Here is a 20,544-nt window from a genome sequence, read left to right as displayed (position 1 = left end):
ATTCAGCCCGGGGGCAGCCGCCCAGGCTCTCCTCCACCGAGACTAGTGGGTGACATTCCACGTGGACGTCCTCTTACCAACAAATTGGGGACTACTCGCCTGAGTATCAGACTGAGTGCCAGGATGTTTCTGATCCTAGTACTGTGTATGCCGGCAACTAAAGTGACCCTGAACCAGTTAATGAACCTTTCTGGCTTTCAACAGGCTCATCTATAATGGGGTGTTGGGGCTGCAGGGCCCAAAACCATCACTCTCACATCATAAAGGACAGAAGCGGGTAACCCGTTTCCATGTTGTGACACTCTCCTCGATTTTCTCCTCTACTCAACTCTAAAACGTGAAGTTTCTTGGGGCTCATTTCCAGGCTGTCTTCTCTCTGCAAGGTCTCTCCCAGGCTGCGAGAGAACCTCTTTAATGGGGTCCATACCCCAAGTTTCAAACGCTCATGCTGCACATTTCTGAAGGCACAACCGTAACCCAGAGGTGTGTCCTAACGTGTCCTAAACCTCAGACTTATGTATTCCACTTGCATTGTTCACTGCAGAGTAAGCGTTCAGCAAAAATTGCACTACTGTACTGGTCCTCAACAGAGGGGACTAAAAATTAAAAGAGTCACTCATGCTAAGTTCCAGGACACCAAACCTAAACTAAAGCATTTATCTCATCTTCTAAGGAACCAGGAGAAATGAAACATTAACAGCCGAATTTCCCAAGTAGCCTAGTCTCAATCAACATGATAAGGAAGTTGTATCTGCTTTAATTCTTATACAAAAGAAGAGACCTAAGGTAACCTGAAGCTCACTGATCTGTTATTTTTCTATTCTGTCTCCCTGTCCTTGCCTTACAGGGAAAGAAGGGTTGAAATGACAACCCCAGCACTTCAGGAAGCTGAGGTAGGAGGATTTCAAGTTTGAAGGCAGCCTGAGCAATTTAGGAAAAACCTGTCTAGAAATAAAAAATAAAAAGGACTTGGGGGTATAGCTCAGTGGTAGAGGGAAACTGGGTTCAATCCCCAGTACTGCAAAAATAATTAATTAATTAATAATGAACAAACCCACCAATCCAGTTTTTATTCTTTCCATTTTTTGTTTGTTTTTGGACATTCTTGGTCTATAAAACCAATGTCTTCTACTCAGCCCTTGGAACAACTGTGTTTTATGGAATGAAGTGTTGTTGGATTCTAGAATCAAAAATAAAGCCAATTAAGATCTTAAAACTAGACCTTTTTGTCCTTTTTTTGTCCTGTTTTTGTCCTTTGACAACATAAAGTCCATTTCCTGCTTGACTTTTTCCCTCACTGCTCAAGCTGGAGACCTAGGACTAACACCATCATCTCCTTCACTCACATATCCAATCCATCACCAAATCCTACTGCTCCAAAATACATCTTATATATCCATGTTATCTCCTTTTCCACCCTCCCCCCTCCAAGGTCAAAGTCAAAGTCAACTTCCTCTCTTGTCTGAATGGCTATAATGGTCCCCCATGAGTCTACCTGCTTTTACTCTTGTCTCTCCAGGCCTCTCTATACAAAGCAATTACAGTGACCTTTAAAAAATACCCCTTAGATCCTCTCACTCTCCTACTTTAAAATATTTAATGACTTCCCTCCTGTAAAGTAAAATGTAACTCCTTACTGCTTGCATGGCCTCAGCCTTCCTGCTTCTTGTACCACCCAGCTGCTTGCTCTCTGAATTCCTGCCTTCCTTATTATCCCCAGGGCCCCATCTCTTTCCAGCCTCATGGCCTTTGCACATGCTATTCCCTGAAGCTGGAACAGTCCTTCCTACTGTGTGTGTGACGGCCCTGCTCACCCTTCAGTCTTAGGTTCATGTCACCCCTCAGAGGCCTTTCCTGACCCATCTAAAGGAACTGGATCGTTCTCTCCATAGCTCTGTTTTCCCACTTAACATCTATCACGATTATACCTAGTTTTCATTTCTCTTTTTTCATACATTATAATTTGCTCTTTACCTGAAATCTTTGCAAGAAATTCTTATTCAGGATTTGAATGGCATGTTAGAAATAAAGGCACCACAGCAGGAGAGGTGACCGTGGTCAAGTAAAGTAACACAGGTTTTGTATATTAGTTAACATTTGACAGTTTCCATCTCTTCTACAGACTGCAAGCTTGGCTGTAAACACGTGCCTCCTCCAAATACACTCTCAACGAATATTAAAAAAAAAAAAAAAAGAACCTTCCCTTTCTCTAATATTATGTTCTGTCCAATTTCTAGCAGATTTCTAATGGACTGTTATACCGACCTTCTCACACACATTCAGAGAAGTGTGCAGGCTCAAAGTGTGTAGTTCTGAGAATTTTCACAAATGCACACACATGTTGCCCCCAGATCATGAAATAGTGCATTCCCAGGACTCAGTGTGCCCCGCCCCTTTGACATCCTCCTAGTGGCTCCTCCCCTTCTTCACCACCACCCTAGTGACCTGTAAATAGGGCAGATGACCTCGACCTGCACTTGGCTTTCTCTAAATGGAATCATTCAGGAATCACTGCTTTGCAGGGGCTTGGTACACTCCTACCCCGACGGCCAGGCTGGATGTGCTGCACACAGAGAGCTGCTCACTTTCACCCCCGCAGCACACAGCGCTGCCAAGCCAACTGGTCTGTGAATTTTTTTAACCGAAACCTTTCTAGTAGGTTCCCAGTGGAGCCCCATGCTTGTTTTAATCGGCACTTCCCTGCTGCCTGACACCCAGCCCTTTTTCAGACACTTGCTGTCCATCTCTTCATCTTGCTGGCTAAAACTCGAATGCAGTCTCCCGTGGAGTCTTACTGATAAGCGCTGCTTATATATTTTGAATAATTCTGTGTGCTTGTGTTTCTTTTGGTTCTGTGTATTACAAATGTCTGCTCCCACTCTACGGAAATGCTCCTATTTTTTTTTTTTTTTCTGTATTGAGAAAAAACTTCTTTAATGGTATCTTTTGATAAACAAATTCTTAATTTTATTAAAGACTAATGTTTTCTTCAATAGGGGTTTTTGGTGTCTTACTTAAAAAAAAAAATTGCCTACCACAATGTCATGAATATATTATTATGCTATCTTCTAGACCTGGGAGTGCGGCTCGGTGGTCTTGGGCATGCTTAGAATTACTGAGGCCCCTTGGGTTCAATCTGCAGCACAGGGAAAGACAGAAAGAAGGGGGGTGGGGCAAAAAGAAAGAAAGGAAGGAAGGAAGGAAGGAAAGAAAGAAGGAACGAAGGAAGGAAGGAAGGAAGGAAGGAAGGAAGGAGGGGGGAGAGAGAGGGAAAGAGAAGGAGGTAGGGGAAGGGAGGGAGGGAGGGAGGGAGGGAGGGAGGAAGGAAGGAAGGAAGGAAGGAAGGAAGGAGGGGGGAGAGAGAGGGAAAGAGAAGGAGGTAGGGGGAGGGAGGGAGGGAGGGAGGGAGGAAGGAGGGGGGAGAGAGAAAGAGAGGGAGGGAGGAAGGAACAAAGGAAGGAAGGAAGGAAGGAAGGAAGGAAGGAAGGAGGGGGGAGAGAGAGGGAAAGAGAAGGAGGTAGGGGGAGGGAGGGAGGGAGGGAGGGAGGGAGGAAGGAAGGAAGGAAGGAAGGAAGGAAGGAAGGAAGGAAGGAAGGAAGGAGGGGGGAGAGAGAGGGAAAGAAAAGGAGGTAGGGGGAGGGAGGGAGGGAGGGAGGGAGGAAGGAAGGAAAGAAGGAAGGAAGGAAGGAAGGAGGGGGAGAGAGAGGGAAAGAGAAGGAGGTAGGGGGAGGGAGGGAGGGAGGGAGGAAGGAAGGAGGGGGGAGAGAGAAAGAGAGGGAGGGAGGAAGGAAGGAACAAAGGAAGGAAGGAAGGAAGGAAGGAAGGAAGGAAGGAAGGAAGGAAGGAAGGAAGGAAGGAAGGAAGGAAGGAAGGAAGGAAGGAAGGAGGGGGAGAGAGAGGGAAAGAGAAGGAGGGAGGGGGAGGGAGGGAGGGAGGGAGGAAGGGAGGAAGGGAGGAAGGGAGGAAGGAAGGAAGGAAGGAAGGAAGGAAGGAAGGAAGGAAGGAAGACAACAAAACGAATACTATGGAAGCAAGGTTTTATGGAATGGTGTCAGTCTTCAAAAGGTTTGGCACAGGTGTTTGATGAGATAAAGATAGAGAACAGGTGTTAAGAAATGTTATAGCAATTTGACATTGTCATAACATCAAATAGGTTTTCATCTAATTTTACACAGTGTTAGTCTTTGATGGGTTATAAATTAAGAAAAAATATTCACCACAGACAGTTTAGAAGCACTATTTTAATACCTTTTCTTTCTTTCTTTTTATGGTCCTGACATCATGCTTAGATCTATAGACCATCTTAACTTAATTTTTATGTCCTGTAGGCAGGGATCAAAAGTATTCTCTTCCCTTCACCTATTGTTTTAGAGTGCAATCTTTGCCATAAGCCAAGTGTCTATGTAGATGTGAGTCTGCTTCTGGCCTCTAATTCTGTCCCATCGACAGATGCCATACTATCTCAATTCTTAGAGCTTTATAAGTCTTACAATCTGGTAGGATGTATCTTTCAACTTTATTCATCTTCCTCAAGGTTGTCTTGGCTACCCGTGACATTATGCATTTGATACATTTGCAATATATTTTAGAGGTAGTTTACTAATCTCCACCAAAAAACTTGCTGAAATTTTTAAACAAGATTGCACTGAATTTATAGATGGTCCCTTTTGTTATGAGTCAAAGTATTTTTTGTCTTAGTAACTTATTTGCTACTGTTATGTGATCACTTGCTTTGTACCTGATTTCCAAAAATATAAAGCCTTATTATTTGGTCTGATTTTATAGGCTCCTCCACAATTAGACTGACCTCATTATGTCTCTTTGCTTTGCACCGATCCCTCACAGAAGCAAGAGCCTGCTCATGGCTTCACACCATGCTCACTCCCTTTCCACACACATTTACATTTATAGTGCCTCCTACCCACTTCTGTTGTCATTCCAACTTTTTAAACTCTCCCCAAAGTTCTGGCTAGCTCTCCTTTAATCTACTTCCACCACTCTAGCCCACAATTACGTTTAACTTTCTGTGCAATGGGTTGGTAATTCACATCATCACTACGGCAGATTTTTAATTCCTATAATAATAAAAAGCATGTCTTTTCAGTGTGCACATAATAGGTACTCAGCGTATCTAGTTGACTTGAATTAATTCTAATTCATGACACAAAAAATTGATATCTGAATCATGAAGCAACCAGAAAAACAATATGCATCCTCAATGAATCTCAGTGGATCTGAACAACCAGGTATGCAGTTAAGCTGCTGGCTTCATTTCTAACTCAGACTATTCTAAAATAGCTCTCTGAATTAAGGAACAAAGGGATTAGGTACTCTAGAACTGCTGCTTTTGTCCTGTTATAGACGGGCTTCTGTTCATACTTTGGTTCCTGCAGCCAGGCTTAGTGGGTAGGGTTTTCTTTTGGAGTGAGGGAAATATTCTGGAACATTTTAGAGAGATGAAGTAGAGATGGTGACTGTGCAACATTAAGAATAGTCTATTTTCCACTGAGCCCAGCATGGTGGCCACACCTGCAATCCCAGTGATCTGGGATGCTGAGGCAGGAGCAACACAAGTTCCAGGTCAGCCTGGGTCACAGAGTGAGACCCTGCCTCAAAATAAATAAAAAGAGCTGCAGATGTAGCTCAGTGGTAAAGTACCCCCAGGTTCAAAGCCTAGAACCCCAGTCCCAAATGCCACTGAAGTGTACACTTTAAAGTAATTGTATATTATGTGAATTTCATTCTAATTTAAAAAAATCGAGCAGCCAAATATGTGTTTAGTTCTGAACACATGAGCTGATGACAGCTGCTGCCCCCCACTATCTTATTCTTTGGGTTTCTGCTCAGTGATTACAAGGAGGGAACATGTAGGTGATTTAGAGGAATCCTGGAGATTATTAAAGATGGGAAGGTGCAGGGGTGAGGAGCTTGGATTTGATCTGTGCATACTATAGGCATGTTACGGAAACAGCATACTGAAACCCATTACTATGGAAAATTAATGTGTTAATGAAATTTTATATTTTTTAAAAAAAGGAGTACCTTGAGTTTCTCCAAAGCGCCCAACTTTTTAACAGTTAGGGTAAAACACAGACTTCATGTTCAACACCAAAGGTAAACAGAAATTTCATGTTGACTCGGAACTATCTATTTGCAAGGCTCTTTCATACTCATTTTGGTTTTTGTATGTATTAAAAAACAAAACCCTAACTTCAGAGCTCTGCCTACTGTCTATCACTGAGCTCAGCATGGGAAAGATAATTCATGTGCCCACAGCACGAGATGCCGGCGATGATGGAGGTCTGGGTCCCAGAGGGCTGTACACCCAGAACACAGACACCTTCAGCTGTGCACTGTGTTCAAGACTTGGAGTTAACCCGGCATATGATGTAGAGATGACAAGAAAGTCTCAGCACTCCACCCAGACTGGTATATTTAGACAAGTAACTGGAGGGAAAATGTGGGAATTGAGTTAATTCGTTAAAGAAATGGCACTTCTAAGAAAGTCTTGGGAAAAGAATAACAATGTAAGTACTTATATAATTTTTCTAAAAAAATATAAAAAGCATACTGGACTTTCTCGAAACTGTAGAAATGGCAACTTTATAATAGTGCTTGGCATTTTTAAAGTATCATTCCAGAAGCCAAGAACACATTTAGATTTGCTGATACCATGAGCTTTGCTCATGGGCAGTTCTGTCCCAGAATTTGTGGAACCTTAGGCATAGACAGTAAAAGGGGACAAAAAATGCTCAGACAGAAAATGTTGGATTTATGATGATCTATGGAATTATACTGAATGTTCTTTACATTTTTTTCTCTCCCTCCCATTAGAGCCACAAATGTCATTATTAAGTCCCAATGTCTGGTAATCCTCATCAAATCAGCTACGTTTTCTCACTGCCATGTTGGTTAGCACTGCAGTTCCTAATTCATAAAGGGACAAAAAAAATCAACAGGGTTGTGATTGGCCTTAATTAGAAGAACAGTCAGTTTCACTTCTAATGAATAATACTTAAGGTGGAATTTTGAGTTTTTAAAATTAAATCCTTTGAACAAAATAATAATTTTGCTCTATAGTCAGTTTATATGTGCTTTCACCTTGAAGTCAGATGTGCAGCCTGGAATTCCTGATTGGGAGCTAATTCACTGTTTCATATTAGGAACTGAATGTCATGGCCAGTCACCAGAATCCTGTTTCCATGCAGTTCTTAACGCCTGTGCAAGTCAGTGGAGAGTTTTGGGAGCTGTGGCCTTCAAGGGCAACGGACCTTGAATGAAGGAAGGTGGCTATGACCTGGGGTGGAGAGAAAAAAGTAAAACTACTTAAACCTTCCTCCGTTTCACTGGCTTCTAGAACTTGAGTGTCTGACTCAACTTCTCTCTGGTGCAGGCCTCAGAAAATGTATGCTGTGCTCCTTTTGGCTGCTTAAAGAAAGTGGCCACATGTAGGACAGCCCAACCAAGCTGGCCAGCAGCGCTCTCGTGGGATGGGGAGGTAGGGAGGCGCTCCCTACCTTCTACAGATATTGTGAAGACAAGGCCCCCAAGACAACAGGACAGACAGACCTGTGAAGAGTAAGGAGCGCCAGGAGCCCACTGGGGTAACAGGACACCCCTTCAGATGAGAATGAAGTGGCTGTTGGCCATGAGCAGACTGGAGCATCAGTTAAAGAGGATGCGTGACAATGAGGCCCTTCTGGAAGGGACAGGGCTTTGGGGGACAGTGGCCTATTAAGAAAATGGGGCGAGTATAGAGAGAAAGAGCACTGTAATAGCCACCTGGTCGAGGACAACAAAGGTTAGTTCTAATTCCATACTTGGACTGCACACTTCCTAAATCTGGAGGATTCTGGGTGACTTCGGGGCTGCAGAAAGACCTTCTGAAGGAAGTTTATCAAAATCAAGTTCTAAAATGGGTGCTATGCACTTGATCCCTATCTTAAGAAGTTACAAGAGTGTCATAAATTTGAAACCACTCTTTCTCAATATGCTGTCTTTAGATGAAATGTTCTCATTTTTCTGCTATACTGAAAGGCCCTGTATTGCAAAAGAATGCAACATAATCTGTTTTCCTGGCCTCTAAAACCAGAAAGATGCAGAGTAGATAAAGCTAATAAGCACATCATGCTTTTATAGCTCTTCATTAACATCTAAAAATGTTTAGCTTTTTCTCTGCCTTTCCTAGTATTGTCACATCCTCCTGGTTTCTGGTCAGGGACAGGCAGCATTTCCTCACCCCAGAGTGACTGAATTTGCAGGTGACTGCATGCCTCATATCCTCAGGCCCTGGTTATAGCACACAAATATGATTGTACGTTAATAGCAAACCTGATAATACTGGGAAAGTACTAATTAGGCTTTAATATATGCACGTTTCTTGGCAAGCATTTTTAATTGATGAATTTTTAATATCATCTTCTAAATTAGGTTAATGTAATACACTGTTTCTCATATAAAACTGAAGCTTAGTCTGGTTTGCATAACGTTTTAAAAATGATTGAAGTCAGAATATTGGCAAGATTAGAACCTAGAACACCTTATCCTCCTTGCTTTACCCACTTAAGTCTGAGACTCAGTCTCTCAGGTCATAATGGGGCAGTGCTGGGGGCATACTGGCTAGTACCTAGAGAAGGCAGATTTGGGGTACATTATTCTACAACAATGGCTCACAACAAAATTAAAACAATTTGGCAACTGTAAGGAAACTCACTTTGTGTGAGAAAAAGGCAAGAGCAATATTAATGCACATAGATTTTTACAATCAGAAGCAAGGTCTGATTTTCTTTTTTTCCTTCTTAGATCTCTCCTGAAAAGGTGACGGAACTGACAATCTGCTCTGCAGAACACAGGCCCAGCGGACAGGGCCCAGAGCACCTAATTTAATCATGCAGGAAGTTGAAGTCACCACTCTTTTTACCTGATGTTCGGCCATCTGGCTTTCTGGGCTCCTGCCGGGCTTGAGACTCTCTCCCAGCTTCATCTCGATGGCCTCCATTTTTGTTGAGATGGACTGGAGGGAGTCCTGGTACTTTTGTTGCCGTTCCAAAGCTTCATAGAGGGTGCGCTGCTTTTCACTGATCTAAACAAGAAAAGGGATCTTACCAGCAGTTTCCTACCTCTTATCTTCCAGGTTACAACATTTCTTTCCTCACCACCTTACCCAAGGGCATTCAATCGTGTAGTGGATATGTAACTCTCTTCGAGCATTTCATAAGATAATACCTAAGGTAATGGGTGTCTGGTGGCCTTACATTTCAAAGGCTTACCACATTTTTTAAGGTTTCCCAAGAACGCTGCAAATCACCCAGTTTGGCAGTAGCGGAGGGCTCCAGTCCTGGTTCATAGAATTCCTGGGAGGCTGATGTGCTGGGGTGAATCCTTGCAGCCTCTGTTTGCAACCGCTCAGCAGACAAGGCTTGGTAATAAGCAATGTCCTGGGAGGGAGAGCACAGCAGGGGATTCAAAAGGAAATGCAGAGACCAGACCCAACGTGCTTTGGGTCCTATCTGTCATGTGAATAAAGGTATAGAATTTGGATCTTTCACTGGGACTATGAACCAGTAAATTCTAATTAACAAGAAGAATTCACACATACAGAAGCATGCTAAAATAGTTATAACATTTTGATTTACCTAAAAAGAAAAAAACAACTTTACCAATATTTCAAGTTGCCAAAACTAATTTTATATTTGGTAAAATTGACATACAAAGAACATAAAGACTGTTAACTAGTATGGAAAAATGAGAGTCTAAATGATCTGGTTTTGAAAATTGTTCAAGGTATTGCTGCACGATTTTTAAAAAAGTATTTGATTTTAAAAAAGTTACAAATAAAGACAAACATTTTGCAGATATAGTCAGATCTTCATAATTTGTGACTTTATCATACATAGAAACTAACTGAAATATTTTAATGCTAAATAAGGGAAAATGTGATAAAGAAGTTGAAACTAAGAAATAAATATTAAAGTTTTCTTCTATTCATTTCATGAAGTACTTAAGACATGATCAAAGGGAATGGTAAAAATTCATGCTTTGGAATTTTTTAAGTCTCTTGGGTCATGAGTAATACTACATGTTTTGTAAGATAATGAAGTTTACAATATTGAGATATGTACCTGATGTATTTTCAGTAGTTTCCATGTGCATCTGTCCGTATCTTAATAGACATTGAATAGGGAGAGCAATGTTTATATTTTTTGAGTTGTGATTATAAAGTTCGTTGCATTTGCAGCTGTATTGCTGAAGATAGTAATGTCAGGTTAAAATACCAGAACCTTCCTGATAACCACGTATTGGTAAAAAGTATTAAAGAAGGCTCTAGCCCCACGGAAACTAAGACTGGCAGGATGGGGTTGGTGCTTGGCAGGTCTGTAAGAGGGCAGAAGCAGGGTGGGGCAGCAGCATGAGTTCAGACTGGGAGTGGGGACACCTGAGATCTGGCTGACATTCTCCAGAGCAGGTGTGCAACTGAAGCAAGTCGCTCCAGTCTTGTGCCCAGCTCAACACTGGGTGGCCTTGAGGACTAAATGAAATAATTCCTGAGTGACCATGAAACTCCTATGCATTTTGTGCAGAGGCTTCTAGATAAGTCCCTCACATTTACTGACATAGCCACAGGGAGACAGCTCCTCTTCACTCCTGACCCTGTCGCCATCTTGAGTGCATTACTGTGGCGTTCCCAAGTCCTTGACAGGCAAACCTCACTGCTCCTCGCTCACCTCACTTCACTTCAGACCCCACATCCTTGAGGACCGTCCTCACTGAATCAAATCACACCACAGCTACTTCTTGCTATGTCTAAAGTTACTTAAACCCCTTTCTTGCCAACACTCTTGTTTCCCTCGCCCCTTTGACCTGGGCTTCACCCACCTGGAAAATCCCAACCATTGCTTAATTCAGATTTACTTTCCAGAGTGCAACACATATAATGTACACACACGTACACATACACACACAACCAAAGCCATCAACTCAAATGTTCACAAGTCTGGTTCTTTTCAGATCCACCTTTACCTCACGCTTGCCAGTTGGCTTGCTGAAGAAGGTCCCTCCAATCTGACCTCAGTCCCATAAACATTTTCCAGGACCCCAATGCACTAATGGTCTTTCCTTCTCATTGATTTTCTTTTCAGCATATAGAGCCAACTCTCTCCCATCTGAAAATACCTAGATGTACTCTTTCTTTTGAATCTTTTTCGTGATATCCCAATCTAGAAAAGTCCACAGATCACAGTGTGATGGATCACCACAGGTGGACACATTTGCCCCTCAGGCTTGATCCTCATTTTTTCTCCCTTCCACTTCATAATCCAGCTTCTGAAAATGGTAGTGTATATAGCAAAGTCACTGTGTCCCTCTCAACCCACTTCTCTGCCCGAATGAACCTCAGCCCTCATGACCAGAATGAGACTGCTCTTGCCACTGCCATCAGTGGCTTCTTTCCCTTGACGTACAATAGCCATGTTCCAGCCCTGCCCTTGCTTGACCTCTCTGCAGCATTCAATAGCACCCAGTGACCATTCCCTCTCAGAAACACTTTCCATTTAATCCTCTGTTCTCAGATCTCTGGTCATGCAATATTTCTCTTTTGTAATTTGTTTTTCCACTAACTCCTCAATATTGGTGGATTTGTAAGCTGCAGGCTCACGTATCCAGCTGTTCACATACATCTCACAGGCTCTCCAAACTCAATATTTCCACAAGGATGGGAAATGAATTCAGGAAAAAGTGATAAAACCTTTTCTATCTCCCAGTACATGGAACTTATACCCATATAAGCTATAAATTTCTTCTTGCCTTTGCCCACCACTGGTTAGGTGAGGATGAAATTCTACTGACGCATATCCCTCCCAGAGTCAAGGTTCAAATTCTCATTACAGCAATACCCTCTTAACTCAAAGATTGTGAATCGGTAGCCTGCAGGCTGCCTCTGGTCTGCATACTTTTAGTTTGGTTTGTATGGTGTTTTAAATTTCAAAAAACCTATCTTTGTTAAAATAGAGAGAGAAAACTTGAGATTCATGGCTTCTTTTGCAAACCTGAAGGTACCATAGTCACTAGACCCCATGTCTATGCCCCAACAGAAACTTTCTCAGAGGCTCTGGTCTGTTTCTCCAATTTATAGCACATGAATGAACCAGGCACAAGTGTGTGGGTCTTCTGTCCTTAACTGGCTTCCCTGACTGAATTTTCCCATCTCGATCCTACTGTATACATCAACCCAGAATGATCTGTTCTAAAGTTCAGTCTGGGCAGAGCTGCTTGTTAAATTCCCTCAATGGTGAGCTATTAAATTCTGAGTGAAGTTACAGTCACTTGTGTGGCATCCAAGCTCCTATGTGATGTGGTGCCTGCATCCCCTTAGTCTCATTTCTGCACCCCCCTCCCCAAACCTAAATGTTTCTCCATTTATACTGAAACTATTTGCAGTTGCCTTGAAGGGTTGCTTTTCTTCCTGCCTCCATGGCTTCGCACATGGGGCCCCTTCCTTGACCTGCACCTGAAGCCCACCTGGCTTAGGTGCTTCCTCTGTAGCCTCCCATCACTCTGCTCCACCACTCCCCGTCAGGTCACTTGCCACCCTTGTCTCGTCATCTGCCCGTTCTCACAGAGACTGTGGGCTTCTTAAAGGCTGTGACAGTTCCTGTAGTCTTCCGTCCCGTCCCGAGGACACTGGGGAGTTTGGTAAACAAGAGGCAGGCCCATGTGCTCACAATGAATCATGCATCTAAAAGTACTTTTGTCAATTCTATTATTTTATACACATGGTAAGTAATGCAGGGATTCCCCCTTATCATGGTTGCAGTCTCTGCTGTTCCATTTATCCACAGTTAACCATGGTTTGAAAACTTAATTTAATGGAAAATTCCAGAAATGAACAATTCACAAGTTTTGACTTTTATTAGAGTATATTGTTATAGTTGCTCTACTTATTATTATTATTGCTAATCTCTCACTGGGTCTAATTTGTAAATTAACTTCATCATGGGTATGCATATATAGGAAGAAACATAGAGGTATCGGGTCAAGTACTATCCATGGTTTCAGGCATCTATGAAGGTTCTTATGAAATGGATAAGGGGCCTACTGCTCTATCACTGTCACAAGAAAAAGCAAAAAGTGGCTGAAATATTGTAAAATGTCTGAATTAAATATTCTATAATAAATAATAAAGAAGGTTCCAAAAGAACAAGAACAAAATAAATCTGTCACACACAAAAAAATTTTGAGCTCTGTGTTTGTATATGGTTCCTGCCTAAAAACAGGAATGATAACTAGTTTCTTAAAAGAATTTGAAAATATATATCACCTTTTGTAGATGAATAACTTGTTTCAAATTGCAAACTACATAAATTCAATAAAATAAATCAATTGGTACTACAAATAACTACAAAAGTCAGCACTTGCTATAGTGAGAGATCATGCTTAGAAATATGTCTGCCACTGCTAATGTGCTTAAGTTAGGAGAATCAATACCCAGTGGATTCCTAAGGAAATAAATCTGTACATCCATAGCTACTGTTTGATCTGCATTTTCCAGTTTTAAAAGTACTTCAATGGTTAGCAACCTATTTGATTTTCACAATTTTGTGAATTAAGAAACATTGTTTCACACTTACATACAAGAGTATGGAGGAGCTTGGCAGGTGCACTCAGCTCAGAGGAAGAAGGACTGAGACTCTGGGGGACCTTCTGACTGAAGGCCAGCAGCTTGCCCTTAATGCTGATGCTCTTTGCAAACTCACTTCCCTACCTTTTCTGTGAACTCTTAAGTTTTGGCGTGCATCTAAGGGGACATAGAAGTCTGCAGCAAATTCTGGGGATGCCGCATCATTTCTCCTCTCAGGTGAGCTAAGTTGTTATTGTATTTTACCTCAGAGCTACTGTCAGAGAGGGATCACCCTGAGTGGGAGCAGTTGGTAAGGTAATGGAGACGTACTTATAGAAACAGCAAGCACAAAACCTGTAACAGCTGTGATTTTATAAAGCAGTTATATTTGGCTGCTCCTTGGAACCTCTGTGCACATTCTGTACAGTGCTTGGAGTCGGAAAATTGGAACTTAATGGTATTCTAAATGTTCTCCTCAGTTTCAAGAGACAATTTTGTCACCCAGTGCACCACTAGTTACATGGTCATGTTGTCATTGTCCCCTGATTACATTACTGTGCAAGAATAATCCATCACCAAAATGGTGGCGTTCATTTGTTCTTGCAATGCCAAGCTTAATATGCTGGCTTTTCAACAGCTTCCTTGGAGTAAAGAGACTAAATTAACCTAACCATTCCCCTAACTTGCAACATCACTTATCACTTAGATTAAGGATGTGATTTAATTGATGTTTTCCTGTGACTTGGGGAGAATTGCCAATATAGAACCAACACAAAATCTCACCTCACTCAGTTTTAGGATGCAATTAAGCTTTACAGTTAAATCAAGAAATAATAATAATAATAATAATAATAATAATGTTTGCATGTTTTATCACTTATAGGGCACATTCAGGTGTACATTAAAAGACACTTTACAAGAGCTGAGTAGCACAGAGACTTACAATTTTAGAAAAGGTATATTCTTTCCACAGTGTGCATCTCAAGATCAGCATTGTTCAGTTTGAAAAACTTAAGAACATAAAGTATATAATGTAGAAGACACTTTTTTCAATACCAGCTGACTAGAGCCCAATTTCTCTGGTCCCAATAATATCTGTGACTATAGGGAAGAACATCTCATCAAAGATGAGTAATATATATTTTTATATCAGAATTTAGAGAACGGTTTGCTGAGTATCCCAGGGTGCCCTAAACTTCTCCTTTTTGGTTGTTCTGTTTTATTTCCTCTTATCACTTCTGTTCTCATTTGTCCAGTGTTTACCTCTCTCTCTTGAGGGTAAAGTCTATGTGCATGGGGTCACTGCCCCCTCGTTCTTGGTTTCATTCCCAGGACCTAGCAAAAGATTCAGTGCCAAGCAGATGCTGAGAATGTATTTGATGAAGAATGAGTTAATAACTTCCACAGAGCTTCATTGATTTCTACCCAGAGAATTGTATCATCTAAAGGTTTTGCTTTTATACTCCCTTTTAAATGAGAGGGGGTTCTTTCAATAACAGAAGTCTTTTTTGGAATGTTTCTGCTTTAAAATAAAAGTAATAGGATTATTTATAGCATAGCTTATAAAACATTTGCTCTATCTCATGCTTTTCCTTGATAAGACATCTCTACTCTTTTGAACACATATAATTTCACAGTAATATAAAACTATTTTTAGTTGTTTTGGCTAAAAAGTAAGTATTATTTCATATGCATTAAGGGTTTGGGTTACTGTAAAAGTATATATTTTTTAGTTTTACCCAATATCTCTCATAAAATATTTGGCATTTAATATAGTATAATCTATATTTAAGATAACATATGCTAAAACACATCTCATACCAAGGTATTATCCTGATTTTATAGGAAATAAAACGTAAGATTATTGAATGATAAGTAAGAAAATTAAAATAAACTAAGCATTCCAGACAATATCCTGGAAAACATCCCTTAAATTTCTTCACAATTCATGAATTTAAAAAGTATAATGTAAGGAACAGAAGTTTTCCACAACCAAAATCTGAGCTAGTAAATGTCAACATTATGTTCAACGAATGCTAAAATAGCCACAGAATTATGTTATTTTATAATAGTGACAGAGTCTTCATCTTCTGTTAGGATGCAGTATTCCATTGCATGTGATTATCAGAAATGAAGGCCATCATGCCTTAAAAGAGACCTTCCCAGGCTTTGATTTTCATGACCTAGTTTTTACTCATTTCACTGTCAGTAGCCCAGGAGAGGAGAAGCCATACTGGGCTAAGAGTCTTACACGACAATCACCGTTTGTGTGACTATAACACGTAAACGTGTGGCCTGGGAATCAAATGCAACAAAGTTCAAGATTCACACCCACAATCTAAGGAGGCCAGAGAATGGAGTCCTGCATCCGCCCAGAGCAGTCAGAGGAACACCAAGGGGGAGGTACCTGGTTAACAGAAGCATCTGTATTAGCCACAGGTGAAGGGGAGCGACAGGCAGGTGGAGAGGAAATCTCACTGTTGGTTCCCTCCTCCCCAGACTCTTCAGTGACAGGTGACAGCAAAGTGTGACAGCGACCTGCAGTCATCTGCCACGTAAAATGTAGCCCAAAGGACATGAAAATCAGTTAGCTAGTTAACAAAAGACCTGGCCAGACACAGGTCAAAACTAACAATTATATAACAAAGGTTAGAACGACTGAGACACTGATTTATGTATTAATTCTGTTAGTATTTAAAAGTTTGATCTTCGAGTGAATACTATGCCAAGGATATTTGTAAAACAAACAGGGATGGAGAGTGTATATCACATTCAAGAGTTTTGCTAATTAAAAACTTTCATTTTTAATTTGTTTGTGTGTCTTTACAAATAATTAGAAAAATCATACAAATGAGAAAAGGGCCTTTCATGACATCTCAAGTTCCAAATGTCCTAGGGAGATAAATGCATCCAAAGTAGCATACTGCTAAATGGGTTCCTGTATGGCCATGCATTAACATATGAGGGGAAATATACAGCACTGTAAAATACTGACATTATCAAAATACTCAGTGCATTTTAGATGCAAAGTGCATGGGAATATCATGGTACAAAACAGAGATTAATGGAGCTATTTCTTTTAATCCAAAGCTAAACTTTGAAATTTCTTTTTTCTTATTTTTCTCATGATAATTTCTCATCTAAATTTATACAACAGAGTAGGCACACATACCTAGTCAGCTAGTTAGCTTGGAGAACATAATTAAACACATGTATCATACTTCTCCCATCCTCAGGATACGAGAATACTATGCAGAGGATTTTAATTTTTCCTTAATAAAGCTCAGAGCCTCTCAGTAGAATTGTCAATTGTAAATAAATGCAGGGCAGATCTCGGACAGGTTAAGTAACTCCGCAGTCTCAAGCACATAGTTTCATTTCAGCCGTCCCTGTTCACACTGTCAAAGACTGGCTCTGGCCCAGCTGTAGTCAAAAGGGAGTTAAGGAAACTGCTTCTTAATTTGAAGCTGCAAGAGCTCAGGCTGACCGTAAAATAAGCCTTGGGAAGGCTCCTGGGGCCGCCGGCCAGGCTCCCCTCAAAAGGGCAAAGCGGGTGGGGACGGACTTGATCCTTACCATGACCACAGAGGGGTGGGCCGAAGACGCTGGGAGGAGCTCCCCGTCCAGGTCCTCGGAGCCTTCCGCCAGCCCCTCCACCTCGGTCACAGTCAGCAGCATGGTGGCGTGCTTGGCTTTCATCGTCAGCATCTTGCACTTGGAATTCAACGAGGCGATCTGCTCCTGGTAGCCCTTGATTTTCTGCGCCAGCTCCTGAGAAAACATTTTCCCCCGGTGTTGTCAGAGCACCATCAAAAGGAAACAGAAGCGGTGGCGTTCATCTTCCTGCAGCGCCGGCCAATGGGATGGCAGAGCCGAGCCGGCGGCCGCGCCTGCGAGGCAGGATGTGGACTGTGGCAGCAGCAGCCCGCCTGCATCTCCCGCCGAGCCCACCGCGGCCACCGCGCCTCCGCCCCGCAGCACCCGCAGGGCGCAGCCAGCCGGCTGCAGGCGAGGGGCTCCCAGAGAGGGCTCCGCGCAATCAGGAACGCTCCACCTTGGGAACCGGCAACTTTCTTTAAAATGCCTAAAGCATCTGAAATCTACCAGATGGTTCATGCCATGGAAATTAGGTCATGTGATGAATGTAACTACCAAAAAAAAAAAAAAAAAAAAAAAAAAAAAAATGCAATGCTCAGCTTTTACCATCGGCTGAGCACATCCAACAGAGATGGCAGTCATGTAGCACTGAGAGTCACCAAGTAAACTGCCAGTCTGCTCCTGGGGCCACAAGGAATTGTTTTATCTCTGGATAAACTGGATATCACATGTGAAATATTAACATTTATGCAGATTGCCTCCCCACATACAGTTTGATTCCTAAATAGTCACCTTTTCTCTCACTCCACCAAGCCTCAAATGTATTTGATGCTTAAAACTAGTTTTAAAGGGCTGTTCAAACTAAATGATTTTTACTTTCATCTGTTTTTGAAAAAAAAAAAAAAAACAAACTTGTGAGAGATATAGGTTTCAAAATTTGTACTAAAAGCTTATTGGAATAATATTCTGGATAGTACATGGTTCTTAAAAAGGTAATCCACGCCCATTTTAGGAGCATGGTAATTCTAAATATTAAACTAATACTTTCTCGGGTATTCTTTTTCATTCCTTTTGTTTGGTTCTTTTGTCTGAGAAACCTTGTTTCCATAGAATACATCTAAGACAGACAATAAACATCAACTTCTTTGAATGGTCCTGTTTGTATACGTACAGGTTCATTCACAGATATGGGTATCTGTTGCTTACACATATGTAGCATTTTGTTTTTGCTGTTGTTCTGTGTCTCCTGACCAAAACTGAGTAGAGGGAGTAAAAGTTCAGTAGAACTCAATCAGTGGCTGTCTTCTTGACTTTTTACAGTGCAGTGTAGGAATGTTTAAAACAAGGATTTAAAAAATAGAAATTATTTTTTGTGACTGCAGATAATTAAACCTAATATATATATAAAATATATATACATATTATATATATTTAGAACTATATAGTGATTAAATAGCTATTTACTACATCTAGTCTTGTGGCTAGCACATGGGTACTCAGTGATGCGTTTACTATCATTAGGTAACATGCACCTACAAGAGACATCTTCCAGCTTATTAAACACTAGGTTCTTACAATGGCTTGCCCCATGAGGATGAATGTAAGGAATCTTATGAAGTGGACAGAGTTAGCCTCGGTCCTTACCCACGTCAGGCCCACACTGCTGATCAAGCTCTCTACTGCAGTACCCTGCCAGATAGGTGTGCACATTCTGAGAACAAGTGTCTGTTCCCTAGGTGGAAATCTCAGCTGCACTGTAGATAAACCTCATGTGGGTTGTTTATTAAAAATGCAGCTCTGGTCACCACTTCCAGTGATTTTGATTTACTAATGTTTTGAGAATCTGTGTTTCACAGTCAACCCATGTGGTTCCAGAACTTTCTCCCATAAGAAAATAAACCTTCTTGTATCACTTGACTTTTGTGGGTTGGATATTCACACTATGGCTAATCCACTGCAATAAGATGGAGTCCTAAAATGTTAATGTGTCACCCATTCTTAATTTGCACTAGGTATTTTTGTAAATGGTTACAAAAGGTGAGATTTCAGGTATGGTGGCCTACAAAGGACAGCAGACCTCTGTGCTCAGGACAGAAGCACACCTTCTGTGCCAGGTGGAGAGATCAGAAGTCTGAGTATTCGCTCTTGATTTAAAAGTGTCAGGATCATCCATTTCAACTTAAATGCAACCTTTGAAAAACTGTACAAAATAAAATGTGAATTCCTTAAAGGTGAATCAATTTAGTTATTTTTATGGGTTGAAGGAAGTTTTCCATATGAAAAGCAGATTTACCTTAAGACTGAAATTCTATTAAAAGCAGTTGTAGAATACAGGAAAACAAATCCTGGTCCCAGTGTTGACATTATCATCTCTTGGCCTTTCTCCACTCAGCATTTTCCTTTCTGTATTGTTTTATATATTCCATGAACCTCACACAGGTTCAGGTATAAAAATCTCATTATTTCCACGAAATAATGTATAAAACCTCATTATTTTCATAAAAATGTGTTCCCAATCACATGACAAAACTAGCAAATATCCATTTGAATATTTAGACTTGTGAGGATATAAACTTGCCAATGAACTGGAAGCCAGGAGGACATGATCTGTGTTAACCGTGGAAAGTTCACTGTGGCCTTGGGCAAGTTATTGACTTTCCTACAACTTCATTCTTTTCCTTTTGCAATGACATATCCTACATAGTTTCTGCTACAGAGAAAAAGTTGTGGAATTTGTAACCAAATATACTGGCTTTGAGTCCGATTTCAATGAGTTACTAGACATGAAAGCCCAGGATATCACTTAAAAAAATAAGCTTTCTTATTGGTAAAAAGGAGTTTTTTTTTTTTTTTTTTTTTTTTTTTTTTTTTTTTTTTTTTTTTAAAGCCAATCCTCATAGGACTCATCTTTAAAAAAAAAGATGTAAAAAATTTTAAATTGTTCTGAAAATATACAACAAATCTTTAGTAAAAATGGTAATTGTTATTCCAGAAAAGACATAAAAAATAATTTTCTGGATCATAATAAAAGAGCTATTGTAACAAAATTTTGCATCTTGTGAGATAGGAGTGGTTTCAAGATATATATGTAATATATAGTCTAATTTGCACATCATAAAGTGGACCCAAGAATTTGCACGTGTTTTCATTTAACCAATGCTTAAGAGGAACACAAAAGATGTCTTCAGCTGTAGATGCAAATGTAGGTGAGATATTTATTTAAGCTATTTTGAAAATCATATATAAATATAAGTGATTGGTATACGGTGTTAAGAAATTTAAAAATTGCATTTAGGAATGGGTATGGCGATATTTTCTACACCTAAAACACA

The 20,544-nt window shown here is 40.7% G+C and overlaps 1 protein-coding gene across 3 annotated transcripts in view; it reads right to left on the bottom strand.

Moving 5' to 3' along the window:
* Positions 1-20,544, bottom strand: part of SYNE1 (spectrin repeat containing nuclear envelope protein 1) — a gene marked incomplete at its 5' end in the record, with an annotated part of 439,816 nt that overhangs the window by 132,673 nt on the left and 286,599 nt on the right. For 2 of the 3 annotated variants that reach the window (XM_079147948.1, XM_079147944.1), the window contains 4 exons: positions 8,921-9,082; positions 9,270-9,437; positions 16,023-16,163; positions 17,192-17,386. In XM_079147948.1, the coding sequence (XP_079004074.1) occupies positions 8,921-9,082; positions 9,270-9,437; positions 16,023-16,163; positions 17,192-17,386 (666 nt within the window). Of the gene's footprint in view, positions 1-8,920; positions 9,083-9,269; positions 9,438-16,022; positions 16,164-17,191; positions 17,399-20,544 lie in introns of those variants that run through there. The other variant, XM_079147943.1, reaches the window with a different exon arrangement.

Source organism: Sciurus vulgaris (assembly GCF_902686455.1).
Source record: "Sciurus vulgaris genome assembly, chromosome: 7".
Lineage (NCBI taxonomy): Eukaryota > Metazoa > Chordata > Mammalia > Rodentia > Sciuridae > Sciurus > Sciurus vulgaris.
This window is presented reverse-complemented; position numbering and strand designations above follow the sequence as displayed.